Raw genomic sequence first — 18326 nt, forward strand, 5'->3', positions numbered from 1 at the left:
AAATAAAATCACAGAATATTAACCATGATGTGTCTTGTATCAACCATATTCCGGTACTGTTACATGTATCCATCATTCGTTTCTGCAAATGTGTCTCTCTCATCTCCCCAACTCACTTCACTACGCACCGATGTGCTGTAGAATGCAAACCTGTGTAGTGTGATCACTGAATGAATGTATCATGTTACTCATGAATGTATGTACTGGTAAGATTCAACTCTTGAAGACTCCTGAAAAGTATTTATCGAAAAAAAATAAAATCTTTGATGGTAGTTATACCAAACAAACTGTCTGTTATGATAGTCAGTACTTCCAATACTAGTATTCAAAATTAAGATTGTAAACAGTCATCCAAAAATGTCCACCCAAATTGTTGAAATGAAAGATCTAGGGGTCCAAAGATCACAATACCATAGCAGGAATCCCAATTATTTGTAACACTGACTTCCCATGATGATTGTTAAGGTGTACATGCGTATTTGACACTACTTATTTCACATATCAAGGTCAGGGGGCAGAAAGTTGACTGAATTCAGTATTCTGACTTGTGGAGTATTTCCAAGAATATTTCTGTAAAGCCATATCTCATGTAAAGGTACTTTCAGATCAAGATAGGTCGCAAAATGTCTACATTCATGCAGTATTACACAATATATTACTAAACACTCCTCACTTTAAACACCCATCAACACTTGATTTCAAGATGCAATAAAACCTTGACATGATCCATACAGTCAATAACTGTGCCCAAGACCACACATTTCAACTTAAGCATGCACATAATGGCATTACAAGAACAAATTTTATGAGTGTTGCATGTTTAACTTGCTAAAAAAAAAAAAATTAAAAAAGATACGAAATGTGACTACACAACAACAAACAGTGAGGATATTTGAGGGCAGCAAACGGTGAGTTTCAAATAAGAATTTGAACCAGTTTGGGGGACGAAAATCTGTTCATGTAATCTCAGCACATTACAGTGATGCATCAAGTTCTCTAATTAAAGGGAAACAACTCCCTACCACATGTACAAGATCCACTACTTTACAGAAAATACCCCACATTAAATTTAATAATAATAATAATAATAATAGTGTGAGAAATAATAAGGAAGATCCTGGGGTCCTTGTGTTGACTTTTGTTATCAATTTCAAACACAGCATAAGCAATGCTCTTAATTATCATGATTATCAAGACATTTTCTGATGACAAAGATACAGAACTTAAGATTGATTTGAATATCTATCATCTATGAGAGGTAGCCAATATGCAGGGGAAAATATGAGCCTAGTTTCAGATCTAAGTGGCCATGTAGGTCTTGTGGTAGATAGGACTTTTTATGGGTCCATGGCAAGGACCCCCTTACAAGTCAGAAGAGAAGTTAATCAACAAAGCTTCAGCTCAAAGAAATGCCTGATGTGTTATGTACATCTGCAGCCATATGATTCAAATGCATCACTGCAACGTCATGTCAGTAAATACTTACATCCGATGAAAATACAGGTCGATCCTAAGTAACACAAGAAACAGTTGAGTTGCAACAAGTTTGTAAATAATTTGTAATTCCTTATCATGCTTATGACATTGTGTCAAATGCAGTTAATTTCTAGTTTCCTCTTAATAATCTTCCAGGAAGTTCAATGACAAACCTTGCTCAGATTATCACATTTCATGTACATATTAAATGTGCTATTTTTAATTTGAAGATAATGGCAATGTACATATCATTTAACAATGATGTTGATTATTACTGATTCTTTATCAGGAAATTGAACAAGCATTGTAGAACTTGACTTGATCTGACAAATCAGGTGGACAGGTAACATTTAACATGTCCAGGTGATGGGGGATGATATATCGGTACCCATGGCCAAAGCAATTTTTCCGTTCGTCTCTCTCTCTCCGTCTGTGTGTGTGTGTGTGTGTGTGTGTGTGTGTGTGTGTGTGTGTGTGTGTGTGTGTGGTGTGTGTGTGTGTGTGTGTGTGTGTGTGTGTGTGTGTGTGTGTGTGTGTGTGTGTGTGTGTGTGTGAGTTTGGACCAGACAATCCAGTGACTGATATTGTGAGCACCAATCCATGCCACTGTGGTACAAAGACTCGCAATCAACGAAGTCACTGATCTATGAAGTCACCTCTAATGAACAATAAAGGCTTGGAAGTTTCATTGGAGAATATGTCCTCAGCTGCACTGACACCGACGCAACATTTCTAAGTTTAAATTGTGCAGGGGTCATCTGACTTGTAAAATCAAACACAGTATACTGACTCCAAGCCAACCAGTCCTTGTTTTATCGCCTTAAAACAGTGCGCCAGACAGGGTTACAACAAGCACCATCTTTTAACGTCTTTTGGTATGACGCGACTGGGGATCAAACCCTGGACCTTCCACTCTCCGGGCAGACGCCCTACCACTAAACCACGGAGGCGAAAGAAGAAAAATGATAGATCTTTTTCAGATTTTTTGTAATTGTAAATATCAATAAATCGATTGCAAGACATGTAACTTATGTTTCATGATACTCTCAGTCTGCAACACAAATTTAGGATACATAGGAATGTCAAAGCATATAGCGATGTCACTGGGCATCTCAAACTTATCAATAACCAATTATAATAGCTTATTGCAACATATGAAAGAAAATACGTCTGTTGGCAACCAAATACTACAATTGAGTGGATTCCAGCAAGCGAATGCTTTTTCAAATTGAGTCGCATCAACTGACCAAAATGTTAAATAACATCCAATATAACAATCCAGATCTGCATAGTCTGTAACCATGGTAACAGTGCTTGAAATAAAATGAATTGCCAGGCTGCCATCAGGATCCACAGACTTCAGAAGCTGCAGGCTCTGACTAAACTCTTTTGACCCTTACATAAAAAACTGAAGCTTATTGTGACAAATAAATCACATGCAAATTTACCGCAGGCCATAAGGCCCATGAGACTATGGGCCTGACACGAGATCTACCTGCCATGGGCCGGCACTTATTTCAATTACTGCTTGGGAGGTAAGTGCAAATAGATACAGGTCATTAACCACTCCCAGAGAAAACACACAAGCACAGGTATAATGCTGTAAAACCTCATATAACCTGGACATAGATTCTTGGATTCAAACCCATGATCAGTGGTAGAAAGTTTGAAACTAACATTTTTAGTCCACCAGTCCTTATAATGATAACGCATAGCAAAACCCTTATAAATGGCAAATTTCTACAAGTCCTTACGATACCTTATTGGGCAGTTTTACAAGGACTACAGGACTAGTGCCAATTTCTAACGCTGATGATCATATGTTACAGGCAAGCGTAAGGAACTAAACTCTGCACAGCAAATTGAAGCTTCTTAGACTGTTGGGCCGTATTGTTTCTTCACATAATTTTAAAGGTTGCTAATAAACATTTGGGATTCTCTCCCTTCATTTGCTGCAGATACTTGAGCCAATATCAACCTCTGATCTAACTCCCTGCTGACTTCGCCTGACCAAAACCACTTGTAGAAATGTGGTATAAGGAATGTTGTTTTGTTAGTTTGTTTGTTGTTTAATGCCGCACTCAGGAATATTTCAGTGATGACACTGCAAATAATCGCGTTTGGAACACACAATCCAGTGATTGACACCATGATCTCTGATCTACTGAATTGGGATACAACGACATGCATCAACCAAGTAAGTCTGACCACCCGAATATGTTAGTTGCCACTTAGGACAAGCATGGGTTGGTGAACATGTTGAAGACCATTTCAAGACTTTACTGGTAGGAATTTGGTATGTATGCCTACACACATACAGTTAACAAAACAGTGTGTTTATTGAAAGTGCATGTTCCAGTGTTCTTGTAGTAGAGAAGAAAAATAAATGGATTACATTCATTTTTACATGTTAAACTCGCTTCAAATCCCTACCCAAAGTCTACTTGCGTTTTAGGAAAACTGACTGACCCATTCTTACACTTGCAGGCCAAATGATTTTATCGTAGATCTCAAAGTTTACCATATTCTACATATGGAAAATATTATCAGTGTTTGAAATTGGCACCAGTCCCATAGTCCTTGCCAAACTGCTCAATAGCTTAGGTATCATAAGAACTAGAATAAATGTGCCCTTACATGTCATTATATAGTGGACTCAATCTGTTAGTTTTAATTGCTGATTATATATGTGTCCACATAGTATCGGGGTGTAGTTACTTTGACCAAAAAATTCAAGAAACATTGCAACAAACACCTGTCCTAAACAAGCCATCTGAGTTTTTTTCATAAAATACAAAAGAACCCTACCAACTGACTAATGCATGTTGGGTCCAAGTGAGCTGAAAACACAAGTATTTGGCTTCATACCCAACAAATTCATTGTGTCAACGATTGAACCTGAAAGTAGGTCATAAATTGGTTGTAAATTCATGATTGATGATTGGATCATCCCAAATGACCAACCATCATAATTAAGTAGGTAGCATCATTTTGTTTTTATTCAATGCAAGTTTAGTAAAGCTAGATCTCACATAACAAGAACAAGAACAAATATCTACTTCAGCAGTTTAGTTCCAAAAACATGACACTGGCCCTGATCTTTTTCCAAGTGCAAAATATTCAGTAGCAGGGTTTTATGTGATGCACAAATGTTGAGATTGGAAGCAGAAAAAGAATATACAGCGTCATTGATACAATACCAGCTCTAATTTAGTAAGTAGCACAACATACAGTGCATGACACCATTTTATTACTTTACAGGACTCTCGCATTGCCAGCAAGGACCCTTTCAGTTAAGTCAAGGTAAAACCCTGAAGTTTTGAATTCTTCTTCTCAAGAAACAAAACCATCTCAGAGTACAGAGGAAACAAATAATTTTTGTCTGAATATGGAAACTTGAATTTGACTGTTTTGTTATATAGACCTTCTGAACAATATTTGATTATTTCAACTAGTCAGAACACCATGACCTGAAATGCTTACTTGTCTGAAAAGTGATAACATATAAATAACTTAAACATACAAATAACTTTTGTGGATAACATTCATCTACGAGTGTGATATAATTGGTCACAGTAGTGTATCGGTATATTGCAATACAGCTGTCTGCAATACATGTATCGCAATACGACCCTTGTGTATTCGATTTCTACTAGTACTAGTCCTTATGATACCATAGACTACTAACTATTAGACAGTTTGGCCAGGACCATAGGATTAGTGGCAATTTCTAACACTGATTGCTATATAATTAGATAAATGTAATTTATATCTATCTTCAGGCATTTGGATGGACTGGCTTCCTATCTAAACGATGAAAACAGCAGCCTTAGAAATAGGCACTGCCCAATAGTTAAGGTATAATAGGAACTACATGTAGTAAAAATTGCCCAGTTTTTATTGTTTTGCTATATGTCACTATATAAGGACTAGTGGACCAAAAATGTTAGTTTTTACCGCTGAAATAGCACATGCTTCACGCTGTTTACATAAACATTCCATATTGATGACATAATAGTAGTCTCGTTTATTCATCAACCCATCTCGCAATCTGAAGTCTGGATTATTGACAACATTATAAAATGGCAATACTGGTTGACAACGAAAAAAAATGAAAGATTAGTACTGAAACTTTCAATACTTCTGTCTTGTGACTGAGCGAGTGAATTTTTTTTTAGGTTAACATCGCAGTCTTTAGTGTTCCAGCAATATCCCAGCGGCCCATAAAAATACAACAGTCCCTTCTATCCTCACAGAGTATTTTGCAGAAATGCACACTCTGTGCAGAAATGTACCTATCTTGCAGAAAAATCACATTTTGAGCAGAACTCATGGAGAATTTTGCATTTATCATTGCAGAATTCGTCATATGCACTGCAGAATTTCAACATGTGAGTCAAAAGCTGGATCTAAAGATGTACCAAGATATTGACTTCGTTTTAAAGTGAAGTTGATTCATATGATTGCTTACAGAAGTGCATGTCTGTATGTTTAAACTAGTGATCTCAAGATTCACTTCAATAAGCTATTCTAGCCGTGGATAAGTTTGTCATAAATATGCCTGTGACAAGGCAACATAACATATGCAAAATTATGAAATTCACGAAAACTAAACATTACAGTTTGCAGAATTGTGTGCAGAATTTACAAAAATTGACAGCTGAATTTTTTATTTTTTTTCGCACGTAATACAGTGAGGACTTATACAAGGCCAGACCAGGTAAACCTGTGACTTATAAGATAAACAATGGGGCACGATGATATGGAATGATGTAAGTTGCAGGACCTAACCAGCAGGTGCTACTGAGGACCAATTTTACCCTGGAATCTCCACTCTTTGAAGCTATTTCTGTAATCAATGAATTGGGGTTGAAAATTTATGAAAAATGTTACTTGACCAAGGGCAAGTATGACCAACATTCTTACTTGCCCTATATTACAATGTACTTGCCCAAAATCAAGCTAATAAATTCAGTAAAAATGTTACATCTACAGTACTGAGAATCAGAGATACAGTGTACCCTCGCTATTGCGCCCCTCAATATAGTGCAAACCCGGTTATAGCGCGTGGTAACGCATGGCTCCCAAAATTTACTTACATATTTAATAAACTCAAGTCTTACACTGCCACGATGTTTTTCCCCTCATCTGAAAAAACATTATCAGCTGATCACCACGAGCACGTAACACCGGATATACCAGTCAAAAAACCCGAACTGAAATACGCAATTTAATCCTATTATTATATTACATGTATCTGGTTATAAAAATGTGTTCATTTTATATCAGGACTTATGTTTATGATATATTTTATTTATTTTATTCAAATTTTAATTCAATATTTGTTCACATTCATTTAGGCGAAATCATGTGTGAAGTAATCGGTAGATCGCACAACTCACTGTTATTTACAGCAACCATGGTCAGATTACCGCTAATGACGCCTTGAAACAAACTTTAGTGGATAGAGAATAAATATATCTATCATAAATGCCATACTTTGACTCGCAGAAAGTCATATTTGTTGTAGTTGGACAATTATATGTCACCATAAAGTTTTCACTATCGCGAGCGCGGGCACATCAACGCTGATAGATCAAATCATTCCATACAAAAAAAATAACCACAACAGCGATCAGCTGTACCAAAGTGCTATGTTTATGGTTATTAGTTTATTTCAAATATATACAGTAAAATAGTATGATATTGGAATAAATTATTCCGAAAAAAATAATAGTTTCAGATTCAATTCTTTCGATTATTGTATCAAAATTCTTTAAAGTTATAGATCTATGATTGGGTTGTTATCAACCAAATGACCGATAGATTCCGAGAAACGTGTGTACAGCTGATTGCTACTTCCGGCTTAGTTTACGAGAAAATACACACGGTAATCTTAATCTCTGCATATAAACCAATGCCTATCAGAACAGGAAATAGAATGTAATCGGTAAATGATCATGTCTAGTGTTTTTTTACCTCAAATTTTAAATTTGTATTGACCAAGTTTAATTGTTATGATCTGTTCGTTTCCCTGAATTCGTGTTTATTGCAAATGTAGGGATTGTGTATGTGCTGGTGACTTGCTTCATTCCGATTTGCTTTATAGACAGGGTATATAAATTAGCATCGATTTTAAAGGCTTGTACAGGGGGGTCGTCTTATACGTGGGGTCGCTTTATAGACGGCGATATGTGGTAGGCCTAACAAATTCCAAATTCCAAGAAATGTAGTCAACTGTCCGTCATTCAATTTCAAAGACGCATGTGCCATATATGGAAGTGTTACTATGATTTATCAATGAAACAAGCCTGGTTCTCATTGTTGACCTGCCTGACGTCGATGTGTTCCCATTGGTTGACTAGTGTAACTGTAAATCAGATTGCCAGTCAGGGACATCAGCAAAATATTAGCCAAACATGATCACATGATTACATTCTCATGAAACTTGACCCAGTTCATTTTGTATGCTCCACTTGTCCACGGGCATGTTAGAAAACGTATATTACTCGCCCGACATCTAAACCTTATTTGTCACGGGCATCGGGCAATGGGCACAGGTGTTTGAAAACAGCTCAAACCCATTTAGAAACCCGAATTTCGACATTGTCAAGAAATTGAAAATGGCACAGTCAAAATCATAAAGGTAAAGTTCCTGGTGTCGCTCATGGTGAAATGGAAGATAGATCAAAAGTATTCTTCTCGTTGGCACGCCAACATTCCAAATGGCACGCCTAAACATCTTGGTGCCACTAAAAAAACAACCTTTCTATCTTTTTCTCTATATCTATGACTCAGTTGCCTAGAAATATGCTTGTCAGGGTGATTTCAACCTGTATTCTAGTTTTAAACAAGGTGCACTACAGCTTTTACATCATATTGGTACTGTCTGTATGTTATGCCACTAACACCAATGTGTTCAGCTTCACCAAAGAATAACCAGTAATTATCTTCATTTGGAAGCAGGCTTTTACAGAGATTCTGCAAATTATGTTTTTGTCTTAAAGAAAGAAAAACAAACTCAACCCACCTAATCTATTTTTGGATGGGCTGAAATAGGAACATGGGGGCATACATAAGTTAATGACAGCCCATGTGCAGGAGCAAAATCAAAAGAAAGAGATGCCGCAGAATGGTCTGGAACAGTTGCTTTCAGCAGACTGTGCTGTTTTGTATTGCAAACTAGGCCCAAAGAAAATGGATATTATATCACAATATAATGTCAGAGATATGTGTGGTCATGTTTTGCTATATCAACCAGTGTTTATTCTAGAGCACTGAGTCTTTTTAAATAACAACGCAAGATTAATCACCTTGATTTCCAATACGAAATAATCTTAAAATGCATCATCTTATGACAAATATTTGTCAATGTGTTTCACATGCTGGTGTTTATATCGGAAGTTAGCTGTGTGCAAGCTCCATCACACTAAGCGACACCTTCAGGACTGGACAGGACAGTGAATGAGGCATTTGATCGACTTGTGTCATTCATAAATGTTGTTATGATTAGCTTACACTAACATGGGTAAAATTCTCTACCCACTTGTAATCAACATTGTGGTAGTGTTAGGTGTTTTAAGATGCTCCTAAGCATTTCACTGTAACAAAGAATGTAAAACAATATCTTGCAATGTGACAGTTGGTCCCAGACCAATCACTTACTTACCAAAGTGGTTGGCTTTATTTTCTTGGTTGCTTTTTGATTACTTGTGAAATGTGCAGTAACTGCAGGGTTAGAAATTAACACTAGCCCGCTAGCTCGGGGCTAGTACAATTTCCTGTGGGCTAGTACAAATTTCCAAATTTCCCTATTGTTTTAACATTTTAAGGGCATGTTATCTTTACCCAGGCTAGTGAAGCTAGTGAACAAGAATCAAATTCAATGACATCTCAATTGTTAAAATTATTAATAAGCATACATACACTGACATGATATGACACCATGTTTAGAGCAAGGATCACTAACAAATGTTTCGCTTAATGTCTTTTGGAGATTGAAATAACACTGCAGGATTCCTTCCAGTAGGAAGCAGAAATTCAGATAAGTAATAAAAATTAAAAAAGAAGACAATGATATTTCTAGTACAACTGTATAGTTTGGGGCGTAATTTCTTCCTATCATCATAAACATTGCATTAAAAGTCTTTTGCCTTATTATACCATGTTAAATTGAGCATATCTTAACTAAACAGGGCTTGAAAATTTCTTAAAGTTAAACCCAACTTGTCCTGTAGGGCAAGTAGATATTATTTTGCACACATTCGGGAATATTTTTCCTTGCCATCTTAGATTTTATGAAGTTTTACTTTCTCAGTTAAAATTACCATTTTCTGTAAATATTAAACACAATTACCTCCCTTTAAATACTACTTTGGAGACGTGTGCAAACACACTTTCTGTAGATTTCTTCTAACAGTTGCCAAGTGTGCTGTCTATCTATGAAAAAGGGACATGTATTTTATTATTAGTACTAAGAACAAGATATGATAAAGATATTATAGGTTCATAATTATTCTGCATATTTTATTGAAAACGATCAGGGTTGAATTGATAGCATTGAAATGTGCATTCGCCCGTAAGACAAGCATTTGTTCACTTCTTTATCACCCAGCACATGCAGCAATTCATCAATACGGACAATGGATTTTTCATGCATTGTCGAATCACTGGTAGATCACAGGTGAAAATGTGAGAACTCATTGCTATTTCCAGCCAACTGTACAAGACAATTTCACAAGATAATCTTAATTTCAGATTGCTGCAATAAGTCATTTTTTGTAGAATGAATGTTTCAAAGAAAATATTCCATAAAAGTTTATTAACAATGTTAGTCAAATAACAGTAAACCAGTCTGTCAGCTTGACATGGGAGGAAAGCCCCAAGTGATGCATGCTGGTCTTATCAAAGATGTTTACACCTTTGGCGAAACCAAAGAACACAGGTATGCTAACAAACCAAGAAACACTCATGGTTAAGCAGCGGCACCGTTATACTTATAGTGTTGGGCGCTTGTTTCACCAAAGTGGTTAATGTCTAAATATTGTGCCGGCACACTGCGATATATACTGAACAACAAAAGTTCCTGTGACATTGAATAAGATTTAATGCAAAGTTATGTTTTTTACCAAATATGAAACAATTTCGGTTTGCAAAAGATAAAAGACTCTTGTAAGTGTTCAAATGGTTTAATTTGCCATACTGACTTCAGAAAATGCGTGATTTCATAAAATACATGAACATGCCAAAATGTCAATTTACATATCAATAGTGTGTGTCCACCTCTGGTTGCGAAGCAAGCAACACATCTTCATCTCATGGAATAGATCAGGTGTCGCACAAAGTCCTGGGGGTATCTGTCCATATCTGCTAGAGCATGTTTCGAAGTTCCTGGAGTGTCTGTGGAACACGCGGTTGACGTCGAAGGCGCCGATCCATCTCATCCCACATGTGCTCGATTGCTGAGAGATCAGTGGAGCGAGCCTGCCAGGGGATGACATTCACGTTGTTTTGTTGAAGAGAATCCTGAACAAGTCGAGTAATATGAGGCCGGGCGTTGTCATGTTGAAAGGCAGCTTTAGTGAGTGAGTGAGTGAGTGAGTATGGTTTTTACGCCGCTTTTAGCAATATTCCGGCAATATCACGGCGGGGGACACCAGAAATGGGCTTCACACATTGTACCCATGTCGGGAATCGAACCCGGGTCTTCGGCGTGACGAGCGAACGGAAAGGCAGCTTTAGAAACTGGCACTCGTCTTGTAGTCCTTGCCAAACTGCCCAATAGTTAAGGTATCATAAGGACTAGTACAAATTTGCCATTTTCAGGGGTTTTGCTATATGTTATCATTATAAGGACTAGTGGACTGAAACTGTTAGTTTTTAACGCTGGAAAGGTAATGCCTGGGCCATGACGCCGCAACAAAAAGGGTAGAACAACAGGGTTGCGGTAGCGCGGTCATTCAGATTTCCCTCTACCACTATCAAACGAGTCCTCTGTCTTGCTGTAATCCCACCCCATACCATAATGCTGCCGCCCCCGAACCGATCTTCTTCCATGACACAATGATTGACGTAACGTTCACCTCGACGTCGGTACACTCCAATCCGTCCACAGCTGTGGCTGAGGTGAAAACGAGACTCGTCAGTGAATAGAACTTGTCCCCACTGCATGGCCGTCCAGCGTAGACGCTTTCTGCACCACTGTAGACGTGCTTGACGGTGGTTTCCTGTCAAAATGGGACGTCTGGCGGGTCTTCTGGCGACAATCTCTGCAAATCTGAGGCGACGACGTACGGTTTCATTTTTCCCTATCATTTACCTTGATGATTCGAATCCGCAAAGTCCTCACCGAAGGCTAACAAATGTAGTCTTCTGCCATAGCGACAGGGAAGAAATTGTATGAAATTAACACTTAATAACAGCTAAATACTTACATATTTACTTATATCAGAACTATGAACTGTGAAATATGTGTTTTATGAAGTACATTTTATGTTACACTAATTATCATGATTATGCATTGTACGTATGTGTGATTTGGAAGCTTTTTGTTCAACGAAAAGAACAGACATTACTATTATCTTGATCAAGGCTATGTTTGCTCATGATAGGCACATCAACATGGGAAAGTAATATTTAGGACTTTCAGCTGATTGATAAATGTGCTGGAGTTGGTCCAAAATAAATGGTATACTTGCCCTAGACATGCATTTCATAACCGGAGTCAACAAAGTGTGAGGTGCATGTTGTGAAAGACTCGGGGAACATATTTCCTGTGCATCACGCAGGGTCAACTCACAGAGTGTTCTCACAGTTAAGCATAATAGAGTTCCTGGATATATTTGAAAATACTTTCAACAAAACAATGTTTTTAAGCATTTTAGTTGCTATGAATGTTGGCCATGGCTTAAATAGGTTACTCAGTTAGACCACTCTGATCCTGATTTTTATCGCATCAGGATTTAACCGACCATATCAACTATTAAACATTGAATCCTTGTGGCCTAACCTAACATATTTTTCAAAGCAACACAACCCAATTCTCTCACTTCGTACTACAAGTAATGACCACACAACTAATTTTACACAAAGATACTGGCTTGTGACATCTTGCCATTTGTCAGTCATTTCTTCCCAAAAATGCAACTCAAAAACCTAATTTAGCTATTGTACGAAAAACGCATAACCTGTATATATCGCATTGTCAATAGCATGAACATGGTGTTATAGACAAGCATGTGTAAACTGAATTTTGTGAATATTGGTTGAAGCCAATTGGCAGACGATACAATTCTTAATTATTGAGTGTGATAGCAGAGATAATTAAATATCTGCATAACCGAAGCGATAAGCCTGATCATGTGGTGTTTAAACGAGGACGTTAACTGCCACAGTTAGTCAACAGGAAAGTTCTATTTCCAGCTTTGATTCTCGTCTCGCTTTAACAAAAGCTACACAAACTTTTTCCATGACAGAAATAAACATATTTAGTTTCAGAAACAAAGTTATTGGTACAGTCAACTTTAAAAACAGACTATTTCAGAAAAAAACATGAAAAAATGGCGATAACTGGTCGCCACCAAGTTCATGTATTGTGTTGTCCTGAAGCAAGATGCTGAATGCCAAAGTCAGTTATATATTCTAACCATATCTCAGAGATATGTAAATAATTCAGTATGAACCAAATTCAGTAACTGGAAACATGAACAATATACCATGACACACTGTCAACTAAGTCAATGATCCCGACCAACTGACAAGTGAATACGGGGCAATTCTACCTCTTGATGTCCCATTGGGGCTATAAAAAAAATTAATAACACAGAAAAGTATTAACACCATCCCAGTGGCAGAAATTGGCACAAGGCATAGTCCTTGCCAAACAGTATATGTATAATAAGCACTAGAAGAAATTTGCCAATTTTATGGGATTTGCTATATGTTATCATTATAAGGGCTACGAGACTAAAAAGGTTAGTTTCTATTGCTGCCATCCACTTTGTGGCTTTAGTCTGGCTGGCTGTATTCCAAATCATTAAAAAGGTGCTCTGCCCAGGGATGTCATAGTGCTTCATAGTAGAGGGATCATGGGGAACAGCTTTATGTATGAAAATGAATTGAAAAAAAAATTTGATTGGTAAGTACTACATTGAGAGAAATTCGGGTATAAAGTCGTTGCCAAAATACCCAATAGTTGTGGTACCATAAGGAAGGTCGTAATTTGCAATTTTAAGGGTTTTACGAAATACGTTTTGGTAAGAGTTCTTATTCAATTCGGAATAAAGGTCCTTAACGTAACCTGTTGCAAACAAAGTCTACTAGCCTGCTCCCAGTTACACAAAGCCACCGTAGCTTTATGACTGTCCATACGAATGGGAGTTACCATAGTCTTAGCGCCACAAACTCTTTGAGGAACGGGGCCCCTGAACTTGTATCTAAAGATAATTTTCAGTTTATATTAGTTCTATTATGTGGATTATTATTACCTGAGCTTACAAGGCCAAACAGAATTTTACTAGACACAGGCTATGGGCTAGTGGCTAAAGACTGCTCAACATGACTTGATCCAATGTCAGTTGAAATTTGCAAAGGATTGCAATTTAGGGCAAATATCACAACATACACTTTTTGTTCTGCACAGTATATATCACACTGCATGAATGAATTCATCTTCCCGAGGCAAGGATGTTAACTGACTATAACTGACTATAAAAGTACAGTTTCCACCCATGCTGAAGTAGGTGGAACGAGTCTATGCATGGTCCAATCAAATTCGCGTAACGAAATTGACATCTGGTTTGTAAACTGCCATGCAGATTTCAGTCGGTAAACTGCCATGCAGATTTCAGTCAATGACAGGATTTGCATCAACAGATGTTTTCCAAATCTTTCAGTTTTTAATATAGATGCTCACATGATTTGATGCACTTCGCCAATTAGACCTGTTTTATCATCATACAGATTTTGATTATCGTTCAGATCGTCTTGACTGGGCGTCCCTATTGTGCTTGAAGCAAATGCAAGTGATATGAGAGTGGAATCTGATTGGTCAATAGGATGGACGTAACTCATAATAGCTACTGGTGGTGCTACGATTGAGCCTAGAAATTTCAGTCTATTTCAGCAAGGGTGGAAACTGGAATTTTACAGTCCGTTAAATCCTTTGCCTTGGGAAGATGGAATGAATAGGGCAGGATTTTTGTTGTTTAAAACAGCACTCAGCAATAGTCCAGCCATAAGACGACAACCTGTAAATAATTGATCTGGACCAGACAATCCAGTGGGTGATGTTATGAGCAACCATACATGTCACTGGAACATGATGATAAGCCATCGTGTCTGACCACTCGATCCATAAGTTGCCTCTTACCACCTACATAAGTTGCTGGGGACAAATAATTCTCATCCAGGGTTTCCTTCGACACAGTTTATGTTAAAGTACGAGAGTTACTATCACCTTAACGCAAAGATTCCTTTGAATCCACCACAAGGTGAATTGAGAGTAAGTAACGAAGTCGGCTAGTCAGCAATATCTCACATGCATATTTCAAATGATACCATGGGAAACATTCGTGACCATATTCCTAAAACTTAATATCACCATTTGCAACAGAACATTACCTATTGTAAATCATCTAACAACCTACTTAGTAGTATAGACGATGGGGATCTCATAGTGCTTCATAGTAGAGGGGTAAATAAACCTAAACAAGAGAATCTCTACAACAATCTTTGCCTTTAACACTTGTGTACCACCACATATTAAGCGATAAGGATGTTTCAATACTATAGTGAATCCTTAAAACCCAAGACACCTACATATAACTAACGATGAAAAGTATCCAATCTGTAGACCGAGTGATAGGTTAGTATAGAAATGTGGATGATAAATATTAATAACATGCATATATATGTATGTGTGTATGCATTCCATTTCATGCTTTGCATGTGTGTAAAATAGAATACAGAGCTCCAGATAAGCTTTTGGTGTTGTGGGTATTTTCCCATGCATTTTAAAATCATTGGGTATCAGTAATTCTATCTGCGTATTCAAATTTCTGTTACCCACTAGTTTTTACACATGTGGGTATTTAAGTTAAATATTTAAAAACACTATTCATCCAGTCCCTGCAAACTGGTGCCGTGTGGGTTCGAGAGCTTTATAGGACTCAAAAATACCACGATACTTCCACACGAAAGTGTGATGGCAAATGATCATGATGTAACTGTCATCGTGGAGTTTGGCAAGGTTGACGGAATGCCCGTTTATAATTTCAAAATAAGTTGCTGATTTGCGAATCGAATACGCAGGGTTACTTCACAATATTTTGATGATACGCACAAATTTTATTTTTGTAGCGTATCTGTAATGTTTGTTGCGTATTTGATACGCTTGGATTATATTTTACTGCCTATTTCTGCATTTCTGATGCGTATTTCACGCAGATACGCAGATTATCTGGAGCTCTGGAATACTTTAGAAGAATTGTTGCATGTGTGAATCTATGATTTGCACTGTTGTCCTTTATCAGCATCAAATGATCAAAACAATACTCCTTACCAAACAAAAGTAGTCACAGGACACTGAATTCTCACCTGTAGTTCACACCATGCCACTGCTACTCCATTTTCGCTATCCAATCCTTTGAACACTGTTTTGAAAGAACCACGGCCAATCTCAATATCAAATTTAAGAAACCTTCCACCCGGTGAAGATGACAACGGATTTTCCTCACTCTCATCCTTCCTTTTTTCACCTTCTTTTTCTTCTTCTTTACGTAATTTGAAATCAGCTTCAAGCTGTAACCTCAAAGCTGTATCACTATCTATGGAAACACTCTGATCAGATATACTAACATCAGGGCCATGGCTATCTGCATCATTCACATACATGACATTACTCCGACTGGATAGCGCTGAACGCAATTCTTCCGTGACAGCATTACTTTCTACATTATCAATTTTAACACTTCTTTTTACAGGTTTAGAAGGTTCACTGATAAAACGATGATATCGAACAGGTGTTGAACTGTTGATCTCAGTGTCCTTCCCAATAGTTGTTGAAGACTTATCAGGTTTGATCACCAAACAACGTTCCTCTAATTTGTTTTCCTGACTTTGAGCACTGGTATCCTTTCTTTGCATTGATCTAATTCTGTTGGAAAGATTCTCATTTGAACCGTCTTTTAAATTTTCAGTTGACGACCTAGTCCTAGCTTTACTATCTTGTTTGACGGTAATTTCTTTCACTTTGGGATTATCAACATTTGACACTTCCTTTTCCTCAATACACGCAGATGATCCTGGTAGACTTGATGATCTATCCTTTTTCAATATTTCATCTTTTGCTTCCACATTGCTAACCACAAATCGGCTTGTCTTCTTTCCAATAGTCTTCTCAGACTGCAAAGACTTGCCAGTTATATCATCGGATATACACCTCCTGTCCCTCTTAATTCTACTTCCTGTTGAGGACCTCTCATGGCTTATCCGCTCTGGAGACTGTTTATTCCCATTTGCTCGTCTGTCTACTTTACGAATACTGAATTTCTGACCCATGTCACCAGAACCTCTCTTTCCCTTATTCAAGAAGACAGGGGACCGTGTTGACTTTCCCGTTTCCCCTGGTCCATCATGTGCTTTATCTTGGGGCATGTCTAGAGATCCATTTACAGTCTGTTCAAACTGACCTTTGTTCATTTTGAAATTCCAGACAAACCAAAATAACTCAAAATGTAAACAAAGGCTAAATAAATAAATCATGTAACAGTCTGTACCTGATGTACTGAATGGTCAGTCCCTTTCTGTCACTCGTGTGTGCCACACAGAAGACAAACCGAGTCGGGGTTTCCTCATCTAACTTCTCCATCGTGATTTCATCCGGAATCACACTATATCCGAGACAGATGTAGATTATAAACAACCAAAGAATAATACACTATTATTCAACTCGTCGATCCTTTTCGGCGAATGAGAAGAATCAAATACTCACAGTTTCTCGCTAATGCGGAGGTTTCGATATAGGCCTACAGGCATGATCGCCTGTCAAAACACCTTCTGCGGATTCGGCGATGTATGTAATATAGCCATGGTTGTAAGTCTGCCAAGAAGATGTGTGGAAAATGAATATTCACGTTGGGTACACTCAGCAATGTTCAAACAGTCTGGAAAGGCTCCAGCCATCCTATTTTCTTGTACTTGTTTTACATGTCTGATAGAGCTCGCTGGATATCGGTCAACAACAGCACTAAAATATGTTGATGTAATTGCCTTCCACGATTGTTAGGAAGCACAATATCCCCTCAACACAAAGGCTGGTGATTGTGGTACAATTCCCAGTCATGGGAACAAGTCTGGATCCATCGGTTCACTCATATTTTCGAAGATCTAGTCACAGTTTTGACACTTATACACCTTCGTCTTCTCGATACAATGGCGGCTGAGTCCCCTGTAAACTGAGATTGCGAAAGTAGTGCGTTAGCGTTCACGTGAATTATCAATATGAAACACTAAATCACACAAACAACATAATAACTATACGGATTCTGTTTAAGTCACATATAAGCGTGTTGTCAATTTCATATTTCACAAAAACTGGAATCCTGCTAACTACTTTTGAAAAAAGGAACTATTTCTCGAGAGGCGTAGAGGTTGTGAAACGTCGGATATCCGTCTGGGAAGCAGACGAAAGCATTCAGAACAGTCTGACCTCCGTGGAAGAGACTGGTTAATAGTAGTGGCTTCATGCCGAGGAAAGAAAATGAAATTTCCAGTCTGACTCAGAGACCTATTTATCGAACAGATATTGATCTAGAGCTGATGTCTGGATGTGTTTATTGGAAATGTGTTTT

The 18326-nt window shown here is 37.7% G+C and overlaps 1 protein-coding gene across 6 annotated transcripts in view; it reads right to left on the reverse strand.

The window, feature by feature from the left end:
• The window catches only part of LOC124113935 (serine/threonine-protein kinase WNK1-like), a 41967-nt gene extending 24012 nt beyond the window's left edge, over window positions 1–17955 (reverse strand). For 3 of the 6 annotated variants that reach the window (XM_046474432.2, XM_046474430.2, XM_046474434.2), the window contains exons 1-2: window positions 16072–17955; window positions 1487–1510 (exon numbers count right to left, since the gene is read on the reverse strand). In XM_046474432.2, coding sequence (XP_046330388.2) covers window positions 1487–1510; window positions 16072–17238 — 1191 coding nt within the window. In that variant the 5' untranslated portion in view covers window positions 17239–17955. The remainder of the gene's footprint in view (window positions 1–1486; window positions 1511–16071) is intronic. The other 3 variants (XM_046474436.2, XM_046474435.2, XM_046474431.2) reach the window with 2 other exon arrangements.
• Window positions 17956–18326: the final 371 nt, after the last annotated feature.

This window comes from Haliotis rufescens, unplaced genomic scaffold (genome assembly GCF_023055435.1).
Source record: "Haliotis rufescens isolate VD_foot unplaced genomic scaffold, xgHalRufe1.0.p SCAF_16, whole genome shotgun sequence".
In the NCBI taxonomy this organism is placed as follows: Eukaryota; Metazoa; Mollusca; class Gastropoda; order Lepetellida; family Haliotidae; genus Haliotis; species Haliotis rufescens.